The sequence below is a fragment of the Pezoporus wallicus genome, unplaced genomic scaffold (genome assembly GCF_028554395.1).
Source record: "Pezoporus wallicus isolate ANWC-B61680 ecotype Strahan unplaced genomic scaffold, APGP_CSIRO_Pwel_v1 contig_2025, whole genome shotgun sequence".
NCBI classification, from domain to species: Eukaryota; Metazoa; Chordata; class Aves; order Psittaciformes; family Psittacidae; genus Pezoporus; species Pezoporus wallicus.
This window is the reverse complement of record NW_026640253.1, coordinates 4,967,645-4,993,540: the sequence shown is the minus strand read 5'-3', so window position 1 is coordinate 4,993,540 and position 25,896 is coordinate 4,967,645. Positions and strand designations below refer to the sequence as shown.

Genomic DNA, 25,896 nt, shown 5'->3' with positions numbered 1-25,896 from the left:
GCGGTCTCACCAGGGCAGAGTAGAGGGGAAGGAGGACCTCTCTTGACCTACTAACCACACCCTTTCTAATGCACCCCAGGATGCCATTGGCCTTCTTGGCCACAAGGGCACAGTGTTGGCTCATGGTCATCCTGTCGTCCACTAGGACCCCCAGGTCCCTCTCCCCTACACTGCTCTCTAACAGGTCATTCCCCAACCTATACTGGAACCTGGGGTTGTTCCTGCCCAGATGCAGGACTCTACACTTTCCCTTCTTATTAGTACAAAATTCCAGCCACAAGGTACAAGTTTTTCACATTTCTGAAGTTACTAGTGTGTCACATGTGGCATTTGCATCATACTTCTCTACAGTGAAGGGGTGACAGAAAAAGGTTAACAGAAACGGTTAGTAAAGGCCGATTTCCAAGATACAAAGAGACCAGCTGCCCCATGTTAAAGCTTCAGGTCCATCACAGTTTACCCTCAGCAGCTTCACTACACAAAAAGCTGTTACCGAGTCAGCCTAGGAGCAGGCAAAACCAGAAAACTCACACAACTACAATCCAACTCCACACACCAGCACTTCCTACCACAACAACTCTAAAATTCCCCAACAAGCACTCATGGCTGCTCTTTTGCCCTGCAGCTGCTGCCCCTCTTGTGCACCTCCCCAGTGCACAATCCATCCCCTGGCCCTGGCCTCGGTGGAGCCCTCCCTCTGCTGAGCATCTCATGGTGTACACAAGCTCATCGCTGCCCCAGCCTTTACTCAAGTAGGGGCTGCAGTCTGGTCTCCATGACAATCCAGGCACTAACTTTGATTTATGTTTATCTCTGGCTGCTTATTTTCCCCAAACTTGGAGAGATTTCCTCTCTGAGATTCTTGCCACTTTCAAATCCACTGTTAAAACAGATGTGTTCAAATTAAGCTGATGGTAAGAAAAGACTAACAGCCAGTGCCATTTTCTAACTCATTTCCTTCGGAACCTAGGAGAAATAAACACTACTGACAAAAGCCAGACACTCTGAAATGGATCAGCCCTACACTCTGCTAATAAAATTTGCCTGAAAGAGAAGAGCTGGCTGAACAGATCTCTTACTACAGATGTGTCAAATTCAAGTTTCTCTTATTACTGGTGGCAATAAAAAGATTAAGACCTCTCAGAGAGAATGCTGCTGCAATTGCTCCATGCACAGCAAGTCTTTTGACAGGAAAACAAGAGTAGCCAACTCTTTCAGATACAAGCAAAGAGAAGAAGAAATCATGAAGACTGCATGGAAGAACCTGTAGTCACAACTTCATTTCTACTTGAAAAATATTAAGAAACCAGACCATAGCTTAATCTGTGTATGCACACAACCCCAAGGCTGTTGCATTCTATGGAAGCTGAACTAAGTTCCTCTTTCCAGCCTACCAGCTAAGCCCTAACTTACAGAAGCTGACTGGTTTATTAAAGTAAGGCTTTGGCAGACTTCACTGCTAGTGGGATCTTTGCTGGCTGCAACATCAAAGGTGGCCTTTTACGTCTCAGTACTGCCACATTCAAATAATATTTCTCTAATAACCATTTCTCCAAGAGTGGAACCCTGTGATATACTGTATTAACAAAACAGTTTCAATACGAGACACACTTCTACTGCTTGTTTCTGCAAGGATGGCACATATATGCTTACCTGTCAGAAGCTTCTGACCTTAAGAAAAACAACAAAACATAACAAAGGTGTATTTCTTTCCAACCAACATGCAGTTCAATCTACTTGGCACAGTTATACTGTCCCTGAGCAAGAGCTCTCAAATCCAAACATGAAGACACTGAAAGGTTTGGTATTTTGGGATACCAAAATAGTGGCTTGAAAAAACAAAGTGACAATGGTTTAGCTTTTCTTTCACATGTGTTTTTCCAGGATAAGGGAGACAGATAATATCATGCTGCCTAAGCGTTAAGATACCACTTTTTTTTTCTTCTGCATGTATTCAACTGAATGCTTTGACACCAGACCATTATGTGAAATTAAGAAGCTGATAATAAATACAGCTTTGGCAATAGGATGGGACAGGTTCTCAGCTCCTGCGAAAAAAAAAAATCACCATGCAACATGATTTTTGTAGCTATGACATCTCTGTGCTTCCCAACAGAGGGCATCAATAAGGCTTTTAGATACCACAAGAAATATGTTAAACATTTTACTTTCTCTTTTAATTCTTCAACACTGCTGCTTTCCAGTACTACTTCTTGGAAAGAATCTAGTTTCATTTCTGATGGCCTCCATCGTCTCGATAAAACAGCAAGTTGTGACATGGATTTCATTTTTTCTACTCCTAGGAAAGAAAGATAATTTTATATTACCATCACAAAATCTATTATTTAAAATTAGGGATTTTCACATAGCACAAGCATACTCAAATATGGAATGTTGCACTACATACACATACTAACCAACCCAGTATGTGTGCTGGAAGTAGTCCACTAAACAAAAACAAAACCAAAAAGGGGCAGGAGGACAACACAAGACGGGGGCTGCCACAGACTTAGGTGAAGGGGCTTCCATTTAGTTTGACTTTTTGTTATCAACTCCTTTCAAGGAATTTTTCATAGGCAGTATATCTTAGAAGCCATGCCACTTATTCTTCTTTAGGGTATGTTTTTTCCAGTCAGACCCAGCTTGGTTATGCATATCCACCTAACCAGACACTTGCCTACAGATCATAAGAAATTCCTCATCAATCTGGTATTTATATTCATGCACTTCACTTCCTTTGCCAAAATAAGCTTTCCGTGCTTGACTTCCAGATTTTACACACTAGTTATCAAATCCCACTTTATACCTACTACCCTGAAAAGTTTTAGTACATACTGCCTCCAGTCTTTTTATACTAGTTCCAGGTAATAGAGCTTTCTCTGGTTGACGGTACTGTTAAAGTTACAATGAGATAGGCAGAAGTGATACCAAAGGGCTGATTTTATTTTAAATCATTCTATAAACTTGTAACTTAGCATGCAGAACTTGTGGCTTTAGCATTTATGTCTACCATTAGATGCTTTTTCTTCATGAAGCCACCAGCACTGGTAAGGCTTCTCTGTGAACACCCTCTGCAGTCTTGCCTGTGACTACATTTGTGCCGCCTTTCAACTCTAACCTATTAGCCAAAATTAAGATCCAGCCACCTAATGCTTCTGGGCATTCCAAGTCTGAAGCAGTTACATAAATTCTCTTCAGAGACAGAAAATAACCAATTTAAATATGTCTGCAATAGTGTGATGCAAAGCTATGATAAGAATCTTAAATGTAAATTATTCTACGTGGCATTATTTACCTGCTTAACGTATTCAGTGTTTGGCTGACGAACAAAATGGAGTCAGTGGTAGTGGTGGAAGGCCTTACAAACCCTGACTTAAAGAAATGGCCTATAACACTCTTCCAATAACCTCTGTGGCAGCTGTGGGTATGTACAACTTCATTTTCACAGAATCTAGTGGGATCTAGATGCATGTTCTATAACTGGGTTTAAGCAGCACATCTGGGGCAGAACTAGACAGTTGTACAGAATATTCCAGAATACCTGGAAGCCCTGGGGTGCCTGTGAACTAAGTGGGCTGTATGGGTCTAAGAAGCAGCACCTCCAAACCTGCTCACTACAGAAACAGAACAGCAACTAATCTAAAACTGATATGAAAATATTTAAGACTGTGGAGTTTTAACTGAAGTCTGAGCTGATACATATGTCCACTGGAATCTGCAGGCCTCCTGCCATGTTGGTACTTGCACTGGCACAATTTTGTTAAAAATTAATAACACCAGAATTGAACACAGCTGCCAAAAAATTGGATTAACAGTTAAATGGGACTTCTTCAGCTAGATATGCTTGTGAAGAAAGTTCCTGAGTGAATGGAATTCACATTCTTCATCTATTAATTCTTCATCTGTTAATCTAGAGAAAAAACAGTGTGGCCTACTTTTTTTCCTTTAAATTATGCTTTTACATTCAGAGTCAAATTTTTTAAGTGTCTATGCAAAGGACAGCTTAAGAAATTACATATTTTTAATGGTATTTAGGCAGAATTTAACAGTCTGTTCTCTAACTTCTGATATCAAAGTTGTTTTCATGAACAAGGACTATTAAAAAATTTAGCATTTCATGACAGATGGATGTTTTTTCACTCGTGCCCGAAAACTACAACATGATTGGACAGCTGTGCTGACTCTAGAAACAAATTACATAGGTACTGTGCATATATACATATATACATATTTCAGCTAACTACAAATTACCAATACTAGACCAAAAATTAAATACAAATAAAAGCACAGTATAGGTTTTATGTACAGTGAAAACATAAACATACAAAGCTGCCTACACTACTACTGTATGTCTAAAGGCTTCCAGTAAACTTACAAACTGGTACTGCTATTACTGCTTCAGCAGATCACAGCCTCATGAAATCTGCACTTCCACAAGCCCCAACCCAGCTTCACGCAAGGCTTACATTATTCTTTTTGATTCTATTTTTTTCCTAATTAAATGCTACTAAAATGGCACTGTCTTTGGAAAAAAAAAAAAAAGTGAACTACGTTTTCCAATATCCTCTAAAGAAAAGAAATCTAACATTATCTTCTTTCTCCTGAAACTATACCATTACCATCAAGTATTTCTAAGAAGACCTCCCAATTGCTTGAAATATTGATATCTTCTTCATAGATATGATAATCCAGAAATACAGTGCCTGGGTTCTTCCAGGTTTTCTTTCTTAGACGAAACCTACAAATACATTATGAAAAAAAAGCTCAGTTTTTATGAAAAAAAAAAGCTGAGTTTTTATCTGCTCATCAACATCACTGCCTGAGATTCAAAACTGAGTATTTTCTGACAAAACTGAAATACAACTCATTTATGTAAGGTTTGATTAGGTTTATCAGGAATGAGTTTTAACATTCTGAAACAGTCCTGACAGAAGGGTATCAACTATTTGCTCTTAGCACTGAACTTTTCATAAACACAAAGAGAACAAGCCTGTGTTGTACTCGTTCAGTGCAAGAAATGTGTAGGGAATTTAGATAAAGAATATTCTATTTAATATAATAAAACAGAATATTCCCAAATACTTCGGGCAATTTTGCTGCTCCTCTTTACTTTTTTTGGAGGGTTAAAAAGGGACGAGGTGAAGGATTAGAAGAGCACTGGTGTCCAATTTATGTACTTAGGTTTACTGCAACAATCCAGTCACAACACAAAAAGCATGAGCTTTGATTTAGATACAGAGATAAATAAAAGTATAAACAACTAAAGATTAAACAGATGCAAATGTTGAAGTGTAATGGTATGTCCACACAAAAGTCTGTGATGTGCCCCATAATCATAGGGCACTGAGAATGTAACCCAACCACAGCAGTCAGAAATCCTTTTGCCCAGTCACGGTCAGGAAAGGGCCAAGGTGAAAAACCTGGTCCAGATCTAGGTTTCTACTACTTTTATCAAGACGGAAGGACCCAACACTTGTCTTCCAATGTGTTAAAGACCACAGTAACTTATTTCTGCCCCTTTCATATCTTCCTTTCTCCACAAGAGGTGGAGGGGGAGAAACACAAAGCAACCCCACACCAAAACCACCCCACATTTTAAAGTAATATTTAATCAGGTAACTTCAATGGATTGCAATCTCTTCACCTGTCAGTCGTCAAGTCTAGGCCACACTGCTCTCGAAGCTGAGGAAGCAGCTCCTCTTTTGACTGTCGGACAGTCATTCCTTTAGCAAAAACGGCATCTAGAAGAAACTTGCATGGCTGTGAACAGAAAGTGATTAAGAACCAAATTTTAGAACAGAAAAAAGTAGATTTGCTTTCTCGTCACATTTTATGACCAGTCCATCCATCTAGCAAAGCGACCATTAGACTGCTTTTCATAAACAACGTAAGCAATTAATTGATTAAAATTAGGTTTAACTGATTTGTGTAGCACCAGCCTTTGACAAGTCATTCAAACATTGTGAATGCAAGTCACTGCAGGAATAGTGCCTTGTGTCTGTATTACTAATTGCTACCATTGTATTAACATTCTAAACAACGTGAAAGGAGCTTTTACATTAAAGAAGCCATACAATACTACAAATGCCACTCTCTTGGCTTTCATTGGAACTCCATGACCCCACGACCTAAATTTACCTCATTTCCCACTGTATCAGTTCAGCTTCAGTCTCTTACACTTATCCATCCCTGGCAGTGTTCAAGGCCAGGATGGGTGGATTTTGAGCAACCTGGTCTGGTGGAATGTATCCCTGCCTGTGGCAGGTGGTTGGAATTGGATGATCTGTATGGTCCCTTCCAACCCAAACCATTCTGTGATTCTATAATTCTTAATATGTATCCTGCAGTTTGATCCAAAAAATCAAATCAGAACTTCAGGTGCATGCAAACTTTAGAAGACTGTAATCTATATACTGAAATCACTTTTATACTTTTTGTGTCCCTAAAGATGCAGCAGACAAGTGAGCTGTGCTATTGCAAGAGAGACATTTTTGTCTCAGGCTTGTCTTATGCAGAGAGGGCTATTATCCAGCTGATCATTCTGATAAGCACTGTCTGCAGTGCATGAATGTGACAAATTATATCAGTACAGCATTACTGAAAACTGTAACCATGAGCAAACCAGCTTGTATCTGGAAAGAATTCTACATGATTTCTATACATTTAAGAAAAACAAAGAAATAATTATTTTCATCTGCACTCCATCTACGCTGCAGAGAGAGACACGAGATACACTGTAGATCACACTCCAATCTTATGCTTGGAACAGCATAAACAGAAATAACCTCAAGTTCCCTTTTCAAATCCAGGAAGTCTTGCAGGAAAATGCAGAGAAAAGAAGGACTTCTCCCCCCCAAGATTTCAGAGAAAAACCTTGGCCAGTATTTAATGACTCTATCTTGAAATATTCAAGACCTTACCTCTGACTCATTTACCAAGAGCTGATAGACTTTGACTCTGTATTCACCCTTCTTAAGGGCTCTTCCCAGTCTAATAGTTATCTGGAAGGCAAAAGGAGTACCTGTCAGAACTGATATAAAACTCAGAAGTGTATCTTGTAACACACTACTAATACGAGTGTAATAATTTTATGTGGCAAGTTAAGAAAAAGTTGTAAATAAGGTTCTTAAGTTTGTCTATACAAATATATACGTATGTGTATAGACATATATTTATGGATAGACATATATACATATATTTATGGATTCAAAATAACTTCTGAACAACCTTATTATCATCAGAAAATGATGAAAGTGTCTCATTCAGCCGAACACTCTCAAACTCTTGATTGCTGGCATAGACTCTAAAGACTTTGAAGTGAGAAGATGGAACTCCAACAAAGGGCTCCAAATGTTGCTTGAAAGCAGACAGTGTAATTCTTTTATCAACATGTACCATCAGCCCTAAGCAAAAAAAAAAAAGACAAAAATGGCATGAAACACATTACCAAAAAAAACCTCTCTAGAATCTTATTTTCATACATTCACAATTATCAGCTGCAGCAAAACAATACTGAAAAATCATCATTATAGTTAATGGCCACGTTTCCGTTTTACCTAATGCTATTACCAGAACATTTGAGAGCTTTGCCGTATTTTAAGTCCTTATGGGAGATACTCCTGGAAAACACAGCAGTTCCAAACTGCACTATTTTGTTATCAGTGAAATAACGGAGCAAAGTAGCATCCTCTCCATTCAGTAAGACGACTACTGGAGAGAATCAGAGGTACTGTTTGTTTGCACAAAATCGCTCTACAGGTCTCCCCTGCCTCAAGGGAGAGACAGAAGTGCTTCTGAGGTGGGGCTGGCCAATCACATGCCACCCAAACCTTTTCTTCCCTCCTGGCTTTCATGATGAAAAAGTCTGGTTAACTCTTGTGTTCTGGAAGGCCACAGGATATCACAAGGCAAACCTGAGTCCAGATTGAGGGATTTTTTCATGGAATAATTTTGTAATTAAGGAAAAGCCACTATAGTAATGTGGAATTCTGGAAAGTGAAGTTAAGAATTTAACTTTAGAAACTCTGCTTCCTAATATATGAATTTTAGACTACACTACTAACTACATCACGATTATATTCTAATGAGTCACTAGATTTAAAAAAAACCTATTTAGAATATTTCACTGAATAAATTATTTGAATTATAAATCTGATCATGTTGTCATACTAAAAATACATAAAAGCTTTCCCCTCAGGCTGATCACTTATACAACTTTCATTAGACTTTTTAACACGGCATATTAATTAAACAGTAATAAAATCTGGATTATTTTAAGGCGCTTAAAGGAATACATACATTTTTGCCCTTCTCCCGAACCTTCATCTGCAGTGTAAGGTTCTGACTTAAAGTACATATATTGTGCTTCTCCTCTGCTCTTGCCACTTTCATCATATTCACTGTCTGTTCCAGAATCTTCTTCTGCTGTGTCCCAGGTTTCTTTCTTCCCCTGATTTGCTTTTGATCGCCTACTACTTGTGATGCTATGAGAATCAAGTCCATTAGCCAAGGGAAGTGGGGCATTGTCCACATTGCATAAAGTATCACTGCTATGACTGGAGCTGAGGATATCACTGTCCACTGAACTTGTACTCCTGTCATTATTTACATCTGAATCGGACCGTTCCTCAGACTGGATATTTTCTGGATCAGAAATCTGAATTTGGTTTTCAAGTTCTCTGTTTTCTGCTGATGCTGAAGAGTCTATTTCATTTAAAGGCGATTCAATATTTTCAAAATCACTGGCTTCTGTGCTTTTGCTGCTGTCTCCATTATCCCCCTCCTGCTGCTGCTGCTGCAGAGACAAGCTTTTAAGCTTCTCAGTGCTTTCTTCCAGAATTGCCTCTACAGATTTCATATTACCTATAGGTCCTTTTACTCTTTCACAGGCTTCATCCAAGTTGCCTGAATCTCCACTAGGCTTCTGACAAACTGCTCGTCTAAACTGAGATCCAGGTGATTGCTCTGGTAACAAAACATACAGTCTGATTGTATTTGCATGCCGATCCAAAAGTTTCCATAAGTGAGAATCTGTATATGCCACATGATGATCTAATGACTCTGAGCTTTCAATAAATACCTGGACATAAAATAACAGTGTTTTATTATGCAGTGTTATGTTAAATAAAAGTAAAAAGCAACAGTAACACACAGATAGGATTGAGCACGCATTAGAAATTACATCTCTAAGAAACAGCAACTTTTAGGAAAAAACAAACAAACCAACCACATTTTGAATCAGACAGAGTCTGCAGATGAATAATGATTTCACTTTTCATAATCATGTTAAGATTGGAGTGAACTGTAAGAATTCTAACCAGCTGCAGTAAACACTTCAGTTCAGAAGTGTAACCATGTATCACTTAATGGGCACCCTTCACCTGTACACTAATGCTAGTTAAGGCAGTAATAAGCCCCACAACTACAGGTGACAGTTTTTCTTTATTTTCTAGTATAGCACCAAGAAATCTTTAAATGTATTCATGGGTAAGCAACAGCACAAATTAGAACATAAGGGAACAATTTTCTTTCTTCCTTTTGTCAATGGCCACTGTGTTTCAGTGACAAGGAAAATGCCAGAGGGCTCACTGTAACTGAGCAACAAGTCAATGACATTGTTTCACTCAGCTATAAGCCACCAAAGCTTTCGCTAATCCTTCGTAAACTCAAGAACACACTATCCTTGATGAAATTTCAGACACCAAAATGTGCCAAAAGGTGTGCTATTACTACTGCAGCTAAAAGGGCAATGCTTCAGATGAAGTTAAGTAAGTAATAAGTCTCTCTTTTTCTGTGGCACTATACAACTATTATTGGAAACCTTTATTAGAAAACTTTCTGGAAAAACAATATAAATTTGGCTGGGGGAATCTGCAGAGTAAAACTACTGAATTTAAGACAAAAGCCCACCACAACTTCTCTTAGTTCTGACATTTGTTTTTCAAGAACTTTATTACTAAGAACAGGCACAGGTGTTCAGAAGGTTCAGAAAATAAATTATGCAGGCTTCATAGTAATATGCCAACCTTTGTTCCCTAATAAGGGTTGACTTTTAAAAGTCATAATAAAGTTGTTAACCTCATTATCATTTGAACCAGATGTCTGATGCTGAATCTGCTTTCCTTGTTACATACACCTGGTTTCACATATACTCTACAGTATTCATCAGCACCATAGTATTTGCTAGTTAAAAAAAACCCACCAGAGTGAAATGCGACAGTTATCCACTGCAAATTCAACACGGCTATCCAGACCTTTTACAACACAACCGTAAAGTTTACAAATACATGAAGTGAACAATTAAAAAAACACAGCATGTACCTTGTTGCTTCTAAAAAAGCCTTCAGCTTTCAGTGTTTTGCTGGAAACATTCAGCAGACGCAAGTCATTGTAGCAGCGCTCTAATACTACCCGCATTGTTTCAGCAGGCAGGTGTGTAGCCTAAAGTTAAGACATTGACAGGAAGGTAACATGCACATCACATGTAACTTGAAGTACTGGAGCAAGTATTTCATTTTTTAAGATTATTCACAGGGAAAGGACAAGGTTTGCTTATTGACATATAAACTGCAGAAGAGAATGTGGGGAAAAACCTCCCAAACCTGTTCAATTCCAGTTCCTTTCCTCCATTATTTGATATGTAGCAAATACTAGTTTTTCCAAAACATCAGTAGACAAAAATGGCTTGGCTTTGCAGAGGTCTCACAAATGGTTAATGACCAGCAATCAGCCTTATTTAGGGTACGTATCAAAAGAAAATAAAAAATATTCTTGAGCATCAAGTTTTGCTCATTGTTCACTTAATTACACTGAATTTGAATTACTGAAATCATGTTTCATAAAGCATATTATGAAGTTACACCAACCGCTGAACTAATTTACACAGATGTGACCAAGTAAAACAGCTGTCTTCAAATTTAACAGAAGCAGTAACATCCCATGGCTTAAGAACATCTAAAGATCAATCTGCATCTTAATAACAAGAGGCTGTTGGAATGAAACGGAGGGTTTGTAGGGAGAGTGGTCCACCTATCAATTTGATGTCTCTCCAATTTAGAGACAAGGATGTCGTGTGGGACAGTGTCGAATGCTTTGCACAAGTCCAGGTAGATGACACCAACTGCTCTACCCCTGTCCATCAGTTCTGTAGCCCCATCAGAGAAGGCCACCAAATTGGTCAGGTAGGATTTCCCCTTAGTGAAGCCATGCTGGCTGTCACCAAGCACCTTGTTGATTTTCATGTGCCTTAGCATGCCTTCCAGGAGAATCTGCTCCAAGATTTTGCCAGGCACAGAGGTGAGACTGACTGGTCTGTAGTTCCCCGGCTCATCCATTTTCCCCTTCTTGAAAATGGGGGTTATATTTCCCTTTTTCCAGTCATTGGGAACTTCACCTGATTGCCATGATTTTTCAAATATGATGGACAGCGGCTTAGCAGCTTCATTCACCAGCTCCTTCAGGACCCACGGATGGATTTCATCAGGTCCCATGGACTTGTGCACGTTCAGGTTCTTAGATGAGGTCTCAAACCATATCCTCTCCTACAGTGGGCCCAAGGTCTTCATTCTCACAGTCCCTGCGTCTGCCTTCCAAGACTTGGGTGGTGCGGTGAGAGCATTTGCCAGTGAAGACTGAGGCAAGGAAGCCATTAAGAACCTCAGCCTTCTCCAAATGCAGGATAGCCAGTTCCCTGATAGCTTCCAGAGAGAGCCCACATTGTCCCTAGCCTGTCCTTTATTTGCAGTGTGCCTACAGAATCCCCTCCTGTTATCTTTCGCATCCCTAGCCAAGTTTAATTCTAACTGGGCCTTAGCTTTCCAAACCTGGTCCCTAGCTTCCCGGACAACATCCCTGTATTCTTCCCATGCCGTCTGTCCTTGCTTCCACCTTTTATAAGCCTCTGTTTTCCCTTGAAGTTTCCTCAGCAGCTCCTTATCCATCCAAGGAGGTCTCCTGGCCCTCCTGCTGCACTTCCTTCTAGTTGGGATGCAACACTCCTGAGCTTGCAGTAGGTGATCCTTGAATATCAACCAACAGTCTTGGGCCCCCCTACCCTCTAGGGCTATATCCCACGGAACCTTACTAAGCAGGTTCCTGAAGAGGCCAAAGTCTGCTGTCTTGAAGCCCAGGGCAGTGAGCTTGCTGCACGCTCTTCCCACTGTCATGAGGATCTCAAATTTGACCATCTCATGATCGCTGCAACCAAGGCTGCCCTGGAGCGTCACATTTCCAACGAGCCCTTCCCTGTTGGTGAGCACGAGGTCAAGCATGGCACCTCTCCTTGTCGGCTCCTCTATTACTTGCAGAAGGAAGTTGTCTTCCACACAATCGAGGAACCTCCTGTATTGCTTGTGCTGGGCCGTACCATCCTTCCAACAGGTATCAGGGCGGTTGAAGTCCCCCATGAGAACAAGGGCCTGTGAGCATGAGGCTGTTTCTATCTGTCTATAGAGTGCTTCATCGAGAGAGTCCTCTTGATCAGGCGGTCTGTAACAGATCCCCACAGTAATGTCTCCCATTGCTGTTCTCCCTTTAACCCTGACCCACAAACTCTCTATTGACTGATCACCTGTTCACTAGTTCTGCCACTGACTGCATAATCACTGAGGTGGTTCAAGTTAATAATCCGAAAGAACATGAACCTGACTCTTCAGCTTCCCCAAAACACTTATTATTTGGTAAGCTAGTAAGCAATATGGCCAGACAGTGGTTCAGATTGTGCAAAAGCCAGAGTACACGTCTGGGTGGAAGCAAGAAGCAGACTGCTGCTTTTAGCACCTGTAAGCAGATAGACAAGCTCAAATAAAAAACCTAAACGAAACTTATTTGACGTGAAACACGTGAACTGCAAAAGGTGCAGGCTCTCAGATATTGAAATTATGATACATTTTCATAGTCAGAGTGAATGAAAGCTCTGTAATGCAAGTCCTTAATAACTGTAAATTACCTTAGAAATTAGCTGTTTAAATTCTGAAACTGTTTGATTCAAATAGGCTCGTACACTTATCGGAGGAGCAACAGATTCGGTCTTTAGGTCAACTACGTGAACCTTTACCATGACCTCTGTGGGGAAGAGGAAAAAGAAAATAAAACCAAATATATATGAGAGAATTTAACAGGCAAAGAAAACACACATATACTTGTCTAATGTACTGATTAGGGGGTTACATTAAATGCATACAAACAGTAATGAATTTGAAAAGCAGTCCAATTTCAGAATTTAAATTTCAATCAATTTTAACACCAGAGGCAAAATGTTTCAGTTTGCCAAATTTTAGTGTACCTTAGAACTATTTCAATTAGAAACACTTCTATTAGCACAGCACAGTAAGTACTGACTTCAGAAAATTTAGTTCAACAAAGTTTTTCTTTTTTCATACATCATAATGAATTTCTGTTTTACAAGTTTTAGTTTCATGCCATCATGCAATACATGATTTTAATCTGTCCTGGTCTATCTGTAATTACATGTCTTACCACCAGGTTTATAGCACTGGAAAGCCTGGTCAGGTCGTCTTGTTTCCAACAGTAAATCAAACATGTATGTTGATTTGACACCTCCAAGTAATAAACCCATTGGTGTATCCTCTTCTCCTTCATAAGATCGTTCCAAGTAGTCATGAAACTCATCATATTTGACAAGACGACAGCAATCCAAAGGAACCGCTTCTTCTAAATCCATTAGCTAAACCAAGCACACAGACAAAAAGTCCTAAACATTTAATAATAGTTTGAGAGTTTAGTTTCTCCCTTGTAAGCTAGAAATCTCTCACTATGCGTGCATCCAGGAATTCTCTGAAAAATTCCAATCTGATTTTAGAAAAACCACATACACGTGAATCATAGATCTTATATACACACATGCAATACATATATATACACATTTTCAAAATAAAAAAAAAAAAGCCTACTCAAAATGTAGAAGAGTAAAGTTTGACAAATATGAATATAAGCATGTGAAAGCAGAAAAAAATACATCGAACAATTACACTATTCTGTTATGCATATCATACCTTATAAGCTATTTCCACAGCTTCCTTTAGTGTCCGGTCCTTATGAACCTCCAACTTGTTCTCCATCATTATTTGTTTTGTGGGATGCATGCAGAACAATTTAATCTAGGAAATACAAAAGGAAGAATAATTACCATGAAAGTATTTTTGCAAATACTTTTCATGTTAGAGTTCATTTAAATTTACAACCCTATATTCATACAATCCAATACCAAATACATCTTTATCTCTACTTCAGCTATAGGCCTATTTCCTTTCAGCTGGTTACACACCTGCAGATACAAAATGCCAAAAGGCACAGCAAATAGCACTAGTGTGTGTACGTATGTGTATCTGCACCTTTTTCCAAGCTAGGGTACAACATCTACAACCAGAACATCTTTAAACTGTAGGCAGCATGCCAAATCTTCCAAAACAAAATCCACATAGAAACAGTGAATATGAAACTCCTTTTCACATACAGTTACATATTTTACAACCATAGAGAACCTTCTAATAAAACAATCACTTGATTCACAGGTAGACCAGCTGACTGTCATGCTTCTAAGTCAGAGAAGTCATATTACTTCCGCTACTATTGAATCTGTGGCTGGAAAAGATTTCACTCTTTCTGCTAAACAATCATTTTGAATTCATTTCAGAAACATCATTTCACAAAAATATCCTAACACAAAATTATTTAGCAGTACAAAACACCTAGCATACAGCACTACATACTGTTTGGAATGCATTTTTCTGAAATCAAGTGATGTCCGACTAACCATAGTGTTGGTCTAGATTTAATACCAAGTCAAATTCTCATGGAGGACATGAACTCAACAAAAAAAAATCTCTGGTAAATAACTCTAATAGATGCCTCCACTGCATACAGGCTTCCAATAGGTTGACAATTCATTTTAAAGAATTATAAATACACATACACTTATCACAAAAGAGTTCCTGCATTATATTAAAAAAATACTATTTACTACAGAAACATTTCTTACTAGAAATGCATTGTTAGCAGAAATTCTAACCTTGCAAGTGTTGCGCTCAATTTCACGTTGCCTCTTTTCTTGTTCTTCCAATTCTCTCTCTTTCTGTACCAACTGTTTAATATGCTCTGGATATTCATGTGCCTCAAGAAACTCTGCCAATAAAAACAAAGCAATAGTATTAAAAACAATTTCTTCCACAGTGGGCAATATCTTTTGAATTATGGGTATATGTAATAGTTATCTTTCCTGCTTTCTTTCCCTTCTCTTCTCCATCCACATTGACCACTATACCACGTCCTGTTCTCTTTTTTTTGTGGTTTAAATGACATCAAAGTCAGCCTTTTATCCTCTCTAATCATACATCAGCAGCACAAGAAAATGCTATTAGCACATGATTAATATTCCAATACAGCTAAGGGAAGCATTGCTATTACAAAAAAATACACTACCACTGATGACTGCACTTGAGCCTGTTTTAAAGGTAAATTCTGTTCTAGAAAGTGAAGCAGGTGATAACAGAAGTCCCAAGATACTGCTTACGCTGTGATAAAATAAATATTGCACTTAATGCAGATTAGTGTACTTCCTACTTAAACTGACAAATTTCCCTTTATAAGGACATACTACTGATTTTTTCCTTCAAGAAAAAAACACATACAGCTTTGACACTGCAAGCAATTTAATCTTTGGCTCAATTCAACCAGTTCGAAAATAAATAAAATACTTGATTCTTCCAGGCACACTTCTGATGGGTATGGCTAGCCACTGTTCTGCCAGTTTCTTTCTACAGCTGTGCTTCTAACAAGGGATTAACAAGAAAGGGGAAAATAGCAAACATGCTTCCTTCTGTTTTGATACTGCTTAAAAAAAGTTCTATCCAACTTTCATTTTCTACTACATTAACAATCTACAAGGGAAATCCTGGAATTTTAGTAATTTAGTTAGTAATATGTACAGTTAAAGATATATGAAATTAGATAATATTTAAATGCAACCTCTAACAAGATATTCCTGTTCTGAATCCAAATAGAATCTTTATTTTCCACTGTATCATATTTCAAAGATTAATCAACCTGGCAGCAGGGCCAGGCATTCATTCACCAATCCTCAGCCTTGGTGAATTTGATCAAAGATGAGGGGAATGAGAGACTCTGAAATCCAAGATTTGTTTCTAACTATGAAACTTACAGTATATTGTCACACCTCCTCCTAACTTAAAAACAGACACTAAGGGCTGCTTTTAAAGTAAAACTGTCATTACGGGGTTCTTACATACTCATTTTTAAGAAATATCTTTTTTATTCCACTATAAATCATGACACTATACAGCATTACAGTTTATTCAGTGTCACCAGGTGTCCTGGGTTCAGCAGTAGCAGTCATTTTTCTCCTTCTTAGTAGCTGGTGCAGTGCTGTGGTTTTGACTCTCAGCCTGAGAACAACGCTGATAACACCGATGTTTTTAGTTGTTGCTCAGTAATGTTTACTCTGACCAAAGACTTTCTGAGCCTCATGCTCTGCAAGGGAGGAGGGGAAGCCGGGAGGAAGTAGAGACAGGACACCTGACCCAAACTAGCCAAAGGGGTATTCCATACCACAGCACATCATGCCCACTATATAAACTGGGGGCAGTCACCTAGAAAGGCTAGATCACTGTACGGGTCGGGCTGGGTATCGGTCGGCAGGTGGTGAGTGATTGTATTCTCTTCCCTTGTTATTTCCCTTATCTCTATTATTATTGGTGGTAGCAGCAGTGGTTTGTGTTATACCTTAGTTACTGGACTGTTCTTATCTCAACCTGTGGGAGTTACACTCTTTCGATTCTCCTCCCCATCCCTCCAGGAATAGGGGGAGTAAGGCGGGGAGTGAGGAAACAGCTGCGTGGTTCTGGGTTGCCTGCTGGGCTTAAACCACGACACCCAGTAAACCTGGTTTTGATTTCCATGATACAAAAATATTAAAAAAAAAAAAAAATCATGACCATCTCCTAATGATCCACAAAGGTTACTATAAAAAGAGGAATGAAAAGCTATAAAAGAATGCTTCCTATACTAGAAATTACTTTAGTTTGCCCTAAAAATAGCAGTACCACAATCTTCAGAGAAATTAGTACTCAGCACATGTAAAAGACTTCCTTATTCCACAACAGAATCTTAAGAACTGCAAAACATGCTTACTTGCATTTCTTGTTGGATCCTTCAGTCTATATATCAGCATGTATGCATTTGTGGAGCTGGTGGAGAAAAGAAGAGTTATACGAATTTATCATATAGGAGGACAATACTGACTTCAAAAGTAGTTTTGGGTTTTTTTTTCAGTAATGAGCTGTGTTACATGTATCTCAGCAATACACTAACCAAAAGGGATTTTCAAAAGTAAGTATCGCATTCTTTTAATGACTGACACAGTAGTGAGCATAGTTATTACGACTATTTGAAGCTTCTACTATTAATTTCAAGCTAACACATTAAGCACATGCATCTATGCCATTCATTTGATTACACTAAAACACCACCAGAATTAAAAGTAATATTACAGTACTACTAACCTAGCAAAAGCACTGGAATAATAGCCTCTGCTTCCAGAAGATCCACCATAAGTTTTCTTAATATCTTCCTGAGTTATCTAAGAGGAGATCAATTTAACGATTGAGAAACTTCCATTAAACAAGACACATTCTCATCAAGAAAAATAGAATGCAATTAACACACAATATCATTCTATTTTTTCATATTCCTGCTTATTTGCTGACTGCAAAAAAAACCCAGCCCAACCCACTTTCACAATGATCTGCCCCTTCATTTTACAGCACAAGTAAGCTTTTTTTTTTTTTAAAGGAACTTAACAGCATCAATTTTCTTGATTGTAATAATGTTTGTTATGAGTACACATTAATATCTGAAAGGCACCAGCACGACAGGTTTAACAGCACAACGTGGGTTACAACAGATCTACTGATACACTTCTCTAAGGAAGATACTTTCTTCATGCATATGGAAGGCAAAATTCTAAATTCAGCCTGGTCTGTACATAGAATCATAGAATAGTTAGGGTTGGAAAGGACCTTAAGATCATCAAGTTCCAACCCCCCTGCCACGGGCAGGGACCCCTCACACTAAACCATCTCACCCAAGGCTATGTCCAACCTGGCCTTGAACACCGCCAGGGATGGAGCATTCAACTTCCCTGGGCAACCCATTCCAGTGCCTCACCACCCTCATAAACGGAAGGCTTCTTTATGAACCACCATCCCCCCACTTCAACATCAAGAAACATTCCCTCCACACCCCAATGCACAAAACCCCATACATAAATAAATAAACCTACTATAAATCACTTTAGCTAATGAGTGAAACCTATGTATGTGGCAGGACATTAGGATGCGAATATGAAACAAAGTACTTGCTTGAAATACCTACGCATAAACCCAGCTTCATTATATGTAAGTGAAAAATAACATGGAAAACCAGAAACTTACTGGTTCATCTGTGAGTACAGAGATAACTAAAAACAGTATTTTTACCTTGCTAACATGTTGATCATTAAAGCTGTACCACTGGTCATCAGTAAAAGATTTTATACAGGCATAATAATGGCCACCAGCAGCACTTCCAGAATGAACCATAACAGAGAACAGCTCATACAGTAAAGAACTCTGGGAAGAGAAGAGAAAGGTGTGATACATATTAAAAAAAGGTAACCAAATGATCGTTTATAAAAGCTTTTAAACAATAAAACCCCAAATATTTTTAAACCCAACTACATAAACCATTCTGTATTATAAAACAGATGAGGCTTATTTGCTATCACACGCCTTTGCATTCTCTGTTGCTTTTTGCCCCTTAATGTAAGTTGCAAATCGGCAATATGCCATTCAGTGCTTATCAGCACTCCCCCTTAATTTCACTCATATGACCCTGAGTTTGCTGTCACAACCCCTTATTTCCATATACAAAAAGGAAGGAAATAAAGGGTACAAAGAACATACCTTCAATGTTGTCTATACATTAAAAAATAAAACTGAGCAATAATGACTCTTAACGAATGTTAAAACATTTAAGTATTTCCAGTTTACACAGAGGAAGTGTTCTGCAAATTCTTAGCATACACTGCATCCATTATTAAGATATCCAAACCAAGAAAGTAACAACATGGCTTGACAGTTGGTTTACCTTGAGAACAACTTGGCCAATTGGCCAAAGCTACTGTCAATACTAGGACATGACATTTGCACTAGACACATTACAATGCACTGTTCCTGTTCGAGTCAAGTGACTGTCTATTAATTTTTCTTTTTTCCAGCTAAGATTGACAGTATTCAGAACATTTACCAAAAAACCCTTTCAAATGGTTTAAGGTAAATGTAAACAGAGACAGATGTGCAGATTAAAATGCCACTCACCCTTTAAATATTTATCAAAGTAACAGTTACAGCCAAACAGCTTCCTAACAAGTCTGAGTATAAGCTTTTGCCCATATTTCAGATGACTTTACTAAATAACACCACCTGAAGCACACACTGTAGACATTACCATAAAACTCAAGTATTTTTAATGAATTTTATATTGGCAAGAAAATTCAATTAGTTTCTCTAAGATCTCTGCCGATATTTATGTCCCACAGACGGATGACTGCTGTCCTCGAGTAACTTGCTGCTTGATTCCTTTACATTAACACAAGATGACTGAATGAACATTGAGTATCTGACCTGATATTCAGGTCAATTCAGGTCAGCCATCCTAGCTGTATCCCCCTTTCCAGACTCATGCCCACCCTTATTCCTACTCATTACAGAGGCAGAATGAAAAACAGAGAAAGCCTTCATGCAGTGTAAAACTGTTCAGAAAGGTAACACACTGGTGTGCTACCAACACTGCTGGTTTAGTCACAAACCCAAAACAGCACCATACAGGCTGTTACAAAGGAAATTAACTCCATCTCAATCAAAGCCAGTACAACATTTTTCTAAACATACCTTTTCACTGCCAGCCTTAGAAATTCTTTCTGCTGCACTACTGCTTTCAAGGCAGATTCCTTCATCAACTCCATCATCATTAGAAAAATCATTGCTCATCTGATCACTGTGACAACTGCCTTCATTCTCAGCTCCGCTATCAGTGCAACTCTCAGTCTGAGGAGACTTCTTAAAAATAAGACATACATACTAACGTTAAACGACATTTAAAGTTACACAGAACAAGAAATAACAATACCTTTGTGAAATGAAAAAAATCCAACCTGCAAGACAATGAAACTTCCAAAAAACCTAGAGACCTCTGCAATTCAGCACCAAGAACAGACTTGTTTCTATTAGCAACTGTCTTCAGTCCACCACTTAGATCAGTATTTTCTGGTCTTGTGTGCAACTGAATGATTATCACCTGGCCTCAGACTTGCCAAGACTGTATTTGTTACTAGCTCAACCCAGGACAGCTAGCCTATTCCATGTGCTTGTTAATTCAATTAAATACCTGGAAGTCTAATACCAGATAACAAACCCAATTTGGATTGGGTATGGTCCTATTAGTGAGAACTGATTTAACTGGAACTATTTTCATCCAAAGATTTTTTCTGTGTTTCAACTCACTGGACACAGAGTCGAGGTATTATAGTAAGAATGATTAGTGTTCTGTCAACAACACCATGAATGCAGTTCATTTAGTACAAGTCATTATATCCATCTCTTACCTGATGTTTTTTCCTCCAGGTAATTCTTTCCATTTTCTGAGAGTTACTGCTTATACTTCATAAAAATCAAGCTTTGTAGAGAGTCAGAAAAGCCTCTCCATATGCATATCAATGCAGTATTTCTCTTATACCACTACAAGCTAGCAAAGTGATATAATGTTTTCAGGAACAGAACTGGAGGAATAAATTTAGTCTTTAACGCAGAAAGTACATTAAGAACTTTTTGATGAATGTAACTGCACATGAATTTTAGCCAAAACCAGAAGAGTTAAAAGCCAGCAGATGAAAGTGAAAAATAAATTTTAAAAAAACTCATTTCTAGCCTACACAACACTGTGAGTCAGAAGGAATTCATCACTCATGTTATCTGGGCCAACTTCCGCATTCAGTTTCAAAGCTTTGTATTACCTCTTTCGATCAAAACAGATTCAGACACAAGTTTAAGAAATATGTTTCATTCTGGATTTGCAGTATATGCAGAAGTCCTGATAGTTTAAATCACTTATGTGAAGACTTAAGAAATTAGAAACAACTTCTTTATGGAAGCACAGAAACAATATAGTAGAACACGTCTCTTTTTCAATGTAACAAAATTCCACATGGACAGATACGAAACCTTCAAATTAAAACACTGTCAGAGCTAAAGAACTTTTCAGGTGCAAGAACAGTGTTGTTAAAATGTGTTTATTAGACATTTTTATTTCCTTAATGAGAAACTTTAAGAAAGTTGAAGACCAAACACTTTACCTCATCTTCAACATCAATGAAGACACTCATGTCTAGCTCCTCAGGAAAAGTCATTCGATCATTGAGTTTAATTCTGTGCATAGTCGTATAATCAAAGTCAAATCTCTTCAGCTGTAACGTCAGCAGGTATGGAAAATGCAAGAACCGCAGACCCTAGATGAAGCAAAGACAACATTATGCTGCCTTTGTCAGGATTGGTCATTTGCCAAAATTTTGCAGATGATTTGGAGAGTCTTTACCTTCCTCGCATCACATTTCTTCTTACATCGTTCACAAAAATACTGATTGGGGCCATCAAGAATCTCAGGCTGAATGAAAGCATGCAGTGCTTCTTCCTAATAATAAAAAGATGTTACCTGATTTTTAAATAATGTTTTACTATGAAGGTATAAATCACAATTATAATTTTACGATGAGATTGCAAACACGCAAAATTACTTCAATTAAATCTACAATCAAAATTTGATTGACATGAACTTTGATACAGACAGAGTCAGGAAAATATGAAGGGAAACCAACCCTTCAACCCAGCCCGAAGTTAAACTGTCAAACCACAATTACTGCTAACAATAATTCATTCAGTATTTGGTGAATCCAAATTGTCTGTTTTAATAAACGTACAACATAAAATGACATTTAATCCTGTTATTTTGCACATCACATTCAGTCGTGTCTGTTCAGTCAACTACTCTGAAAATACGCTCTTTTTTTAACCCTGCTTTGGCCCTCTTCTACCAGAATTTTGAGATGGCTGTTCTGCATTTCAAGAGGACTTTTTCCCAAAAGACACCATCTAGATGTATCTCCTATAAAGACAAAACTAGCTTCCTAATGTAAACCTCATGAGGGAACTGACCAAGAACTGTAGTTTTATCTTCTGACAGCTGCCTAAAAGTTCTGTCAATAATCACAGAATGGTTTAGGTTTAAAAGGACCTCAAGATCTCTAGTTCCACCCCCCTGCCATGGACACCTCCCACTAGACTATGTCACCCAAGGCCCCGTCCAGCCTGGCCTTGAACAATGCTCCAGGGATGGAGCATAATCCATGGGCTCAATGATTTCTACTTTTTTCTACAGCAAACAATATTCAAAATACCACCGAACTGATCATGAGTCTTCCCCCAACACAATTTGCAACGATATTGAACATAAGTTGTATATACTTCAGAACAAATTTGCTCAAACAAAATTCACTAAGAATATTGAGATGGGTTCAGTGAAGAATTTTACCCAGAGATTTTAAACGTTATAACCTTTAATCCAGTCAGCTTGCAAGCCAATAAGCTCTGGGTTTCTGACCAGAAACCAGGTGGAAACCAGAAGTTTTCTGTTCACTTATAGAGGTGAAAACAGATACAATTTGCACATTTAAACACTCAGTTTAATTAAAATCTACAGAAACAATGTTTTTAAAATCACTCTCTTACAATGAACTGTAGCTGCTCCCTGAAGCCTGGCTAAGTGAGAAGGGGCTTTAATTGGGCAGAGTAAACTCACCAACTGTAACATGACCGGCACAGATTTAAGATTACTATCTAAATCATGTTGTTTGGCAAGTCACAGTTTGGGAGGAAATCAAGGAAATGCCAAGTTCTTCAAAAGGCCTCCAATTCTTCCCTTCTCCCTCCTTTCTTTCTGAAAACTCAGGGAAGCAGAAAAGAACAATGATAAAATGTAAGTTTTTTAAAAGCCCTGCTGCTATTCCAGGAGAAATGACTTTTCTAAAAGGGACAGTATTCCAGGTAACAACTAAAAATGTGACAAATTCAATAGAACAACTGTACCTCGAAGGCAGTCATCTCACTGTATCTTTTGATCCAGCCAGAAAAGCCCTGAAATCCCAGCTCTTAAGCAGAGATACACTCTTTAGACATGCAAAAACATTTTAGTCTGAATTGAACTGCTGTCTATATATTCACTTCCTAAATATTACACATGCCAAGATGCTTTTGTATTAAGGGCAACAAATAACTGATGTTTAGTCTGATTATGCACTGAAATGTGAGAAATGTCATTCTAAAATATAAGAATGATTTTCTTAAGTAAAAAAGAAGACTAAGAAAGTTATAACCCTGCTTAAAAAGGTGAAAAAACATTACTGCATTTTGACTATTCTGTAAACTAGTTAAGGAATTAATATTTAGAACTACTTAAATGAAAGCAAAGAAGTTAATAATCAACAAAGAAACATCCCATAATGACCACAGAACTCTCTCTGACGAACCAAATGCCAATTAAGACAACAAAAATATATTTTAACTGTAAAAAGTTGTGATTCCTGCATCAACAGGAATACGAACGAATGGGAATATACAAATGATGGGATGCAAAGGATTACGTAAGTCTCATGTGATGTGCAATTTAACAAGGAAACATACTATACATTTTTGCATATGGGAAAAAAAGCCATCACCCTTCAGCGCCCCCAAAACTGAACGAAGTATTATTACAGTACTTTAGCGGTTCACTCCTTACCACACATAGCGAGCTGTGCTTTGAAAAACCTAATTAAAACTCCTGCGAACTCCATTATTTTTAAGCTTTATGAATAGCCATGTGCTTTTCAAACCTTTTACGGGAAACAATACTGTTCCTAAGGTTTACTCATTTGCATCTCCTCCAGTTTTCTCCTATGTAATCTTTACTCAGAAGTTAGTTCTGCTGATTAGGATGTTTCTTAATACAATTCCTGATCTAATGCAGTTCACCATTTTCTACTCTGTTTACTCAGCAAAATCAGTGACAAAGCTTCTACACTGCACAACCTATCACATGACAACTCTATTTTATAGTAACTGTTACCTTTGAAGTTATCTTCAAAGAGGTAACTATTACGCAGCCTTAAAGCTACTGATCATTTTCAACATTCCCAATATGCACACACACTTTACTATACACCATAAATGACAAAGGCTACTTAGATAAACTTTTTTTCAGCTCATGGAATCAAAAGAACAAGACCTGAAAGAGACTTCTTGAGATCATCTGATTCTAAACTCCCTATTTAAAGCAGGACCAACTTATTGCAAATTGCTCAGGGCCTTGCCCACCGAAGTTCTGAGTATATCCAATTTTTAATATTCTGATTAGGAGATTTATAACACTTAGCATAAGGAAATTCACTAACAGAGTTCAAACTAATAATTGTCTGGCTAAAGACAGGCTCTTCAGAGACATCCTTTTCCACAAAACTGCATTATGATATAGTCAGTAGTTTCACAAGTATCTTACTGCAACCATTTGTAAATGTGCAAGTTTGTAAAACCTGTGAAAAGGAACAATAGAACTTTCATGAAAACTTAGACAATAAATAACAACTGGGCAAAACTGTTCTTGGAAAACCCAGGAAACTAGCTGTCACCCTGGATTTTCAGAGCTCTGCTAGTTTTCCCATGTTCAAACAATATACTCAACTAAAAATACAAGAGCTTGTTGTGACCAATCTAGCTTAGAAGAAGTAAATATCACATCATCCATATTCTGCCTTCAAAGTTTTAGTTCAGCAATGACACCACAAAGTTCACACAGAAGTCCAAATTAATTTCTCCCCAAAAAAGGTCTATACTTGTATGCATAGTTATGCACTAAAAGGAACAGCTAACATACAAATGATGTTGGAAACTAACAACACTTAACAAAACAGAACTGTACTTGCTACATGTTCCGAGTACTTGCATTACTACTAGTCTTCTGCTATTAGAAAGCCACTTCCACTGATTTCTAGTAAGGTGGTTTCAGCGTGCCAGCGAGTTCCCCACTGCAGCCCACTCCTCTCAGCTGTTCTTCACCTTGAAAATTCTTTCATGTTTTGCAGTCAAAAAAAAAAAAAATTTAGCTTATGTCTACTGCTGGTAAATTCAAGTGTCTATACAAAAGATACTAGTGCCTAGAGATCAGTATGTGAATTGCTGCTCCTGCTTACCTCCCTTAAAATAAGCTACATATTTTTATGTATCTACTATTGACCTCAAGAAAATACTAATTCAGGTGTTTTTTTTTTTAAACCATGCCTTTGAACAATGCGGATAGTTTAAGTACTTTTTGAGAAACTAACTTGAGATACATACTAACAAGATCCCAGTAGCCCAGAGCTGCCTAATGAGTTTGTAGCTATGCGGTCTTACCACAGGAAGTTGGGGTATCGAGGGGAAAAAAAAAAAAAAAAAAAAAAAATATATCAAACCACAAACCTGAAGAACATACTGAAGAATTTCAGAATTAATTCATATTAGGAAATAAAGAAAGCGTAACATTATCCTTCCCACTTCTTCAATGTCCCCAAGTATTTTGAAGTAATACACATATATTTATAGATAAATGCAACAGATCAGGTATCTACATTTTTTTGATAGTACACAATGTCGAACAGTGGGATAATACACTTTACATTGCAATCTACAAATTAACCTTTCTTTAAGCTCGTACATCCATTCTCTCTTATTAGAAAGTAATGGAAAATCACTTACCTCT

General features: G+C 37.9%; 1 protein-coding gene across 4 annotated transcripts in view; it reads right to left on the bottom strand.

Annotated features, from left to right (window-relative positions):
- The window catches only part of USP47 (ubiquitin specific peptidase 47), a 56,073-nt gene that overhangs the window by 3,291 nt on the left and 26,886 nt on the right, over nucleotides 1-25,896 (bottom strand). For 3 of the 4 annotated variants that reach the window (XM_057418309.1, XM_057418306.1, XM_057418307.1), the window contains 17 exons: nucleotides 21,664-21,759; nucleotides 21,425-21,577; nucleotides 19,965-20,132; nucleotides 18,513-18,644; nucleotides 17,538-17,614; nucleotides 17,167-17,222; nucleotides 15,029-15,141; nucleotides 14,013-14,117; nucleotides 13,477-13,684; nucleotides 12,947-13,062; nucleotides 10,321-10,440; nucleotides 8,299-9,079; nucleotides 7,228-7,403; nucleotides 6,921-7,001; nucleotides 5,645-5,760; nucleotides 4,620-4,738; nucleotides 2,169-2,299 (listed from right to left, as the gene is read on the bottom strand). In XM_057418309.1, coding sequence (XP_057274292.1) covers nucleotides 2,169-2,299; nucleotides 4,620-4,738; nucleotides 5,645-5,760; nucleotides 6,921-7,001; nucleotides 7,228-7,403; nucleotides 8,299-9,079; nucleotides 10,321-10,440; nucleotides 12,947-13,062; nucleotides 13,477-13,684; nucleotides 14,013-14,117; nucleotides 15,029-15,141; nucleotides 17,167-17,222; nucleotides 17,538-17,614; nucleotides 18,513-18,644; nucleotides 19,965-20,132; nucleotides 21,425-21,577; nucleotides 21,664-21,759 — 2,748 coding nt within the window. The remainder of the gene's footprint in view (nucleotides 1-2,168; nucleotides 2,300-4,619; nucleotides 4,739-5,644; nucleotides 5,761-6,920; nucleotides 7,002-7,227; nucleotides 7,404-8,298; nucleotides 9,080-10,320; nucleotides 10,441-12,946; nucleotides 13,063-13,476; nucleotides 13,685-14,012; nucleotides 14,118-15,028; nucleotides 15,142-17,166; nucleotides 17,223-17,537; nucleotides 17,615-18,512; nucleotides 18,645-19,964; nucleotides 20,133-21,424; nucleotides 21,578-21,663; nucleotides 21,760-25,896) is intronic. The other variant, XM_057418308.1, reaches the window with a different exon arrangement.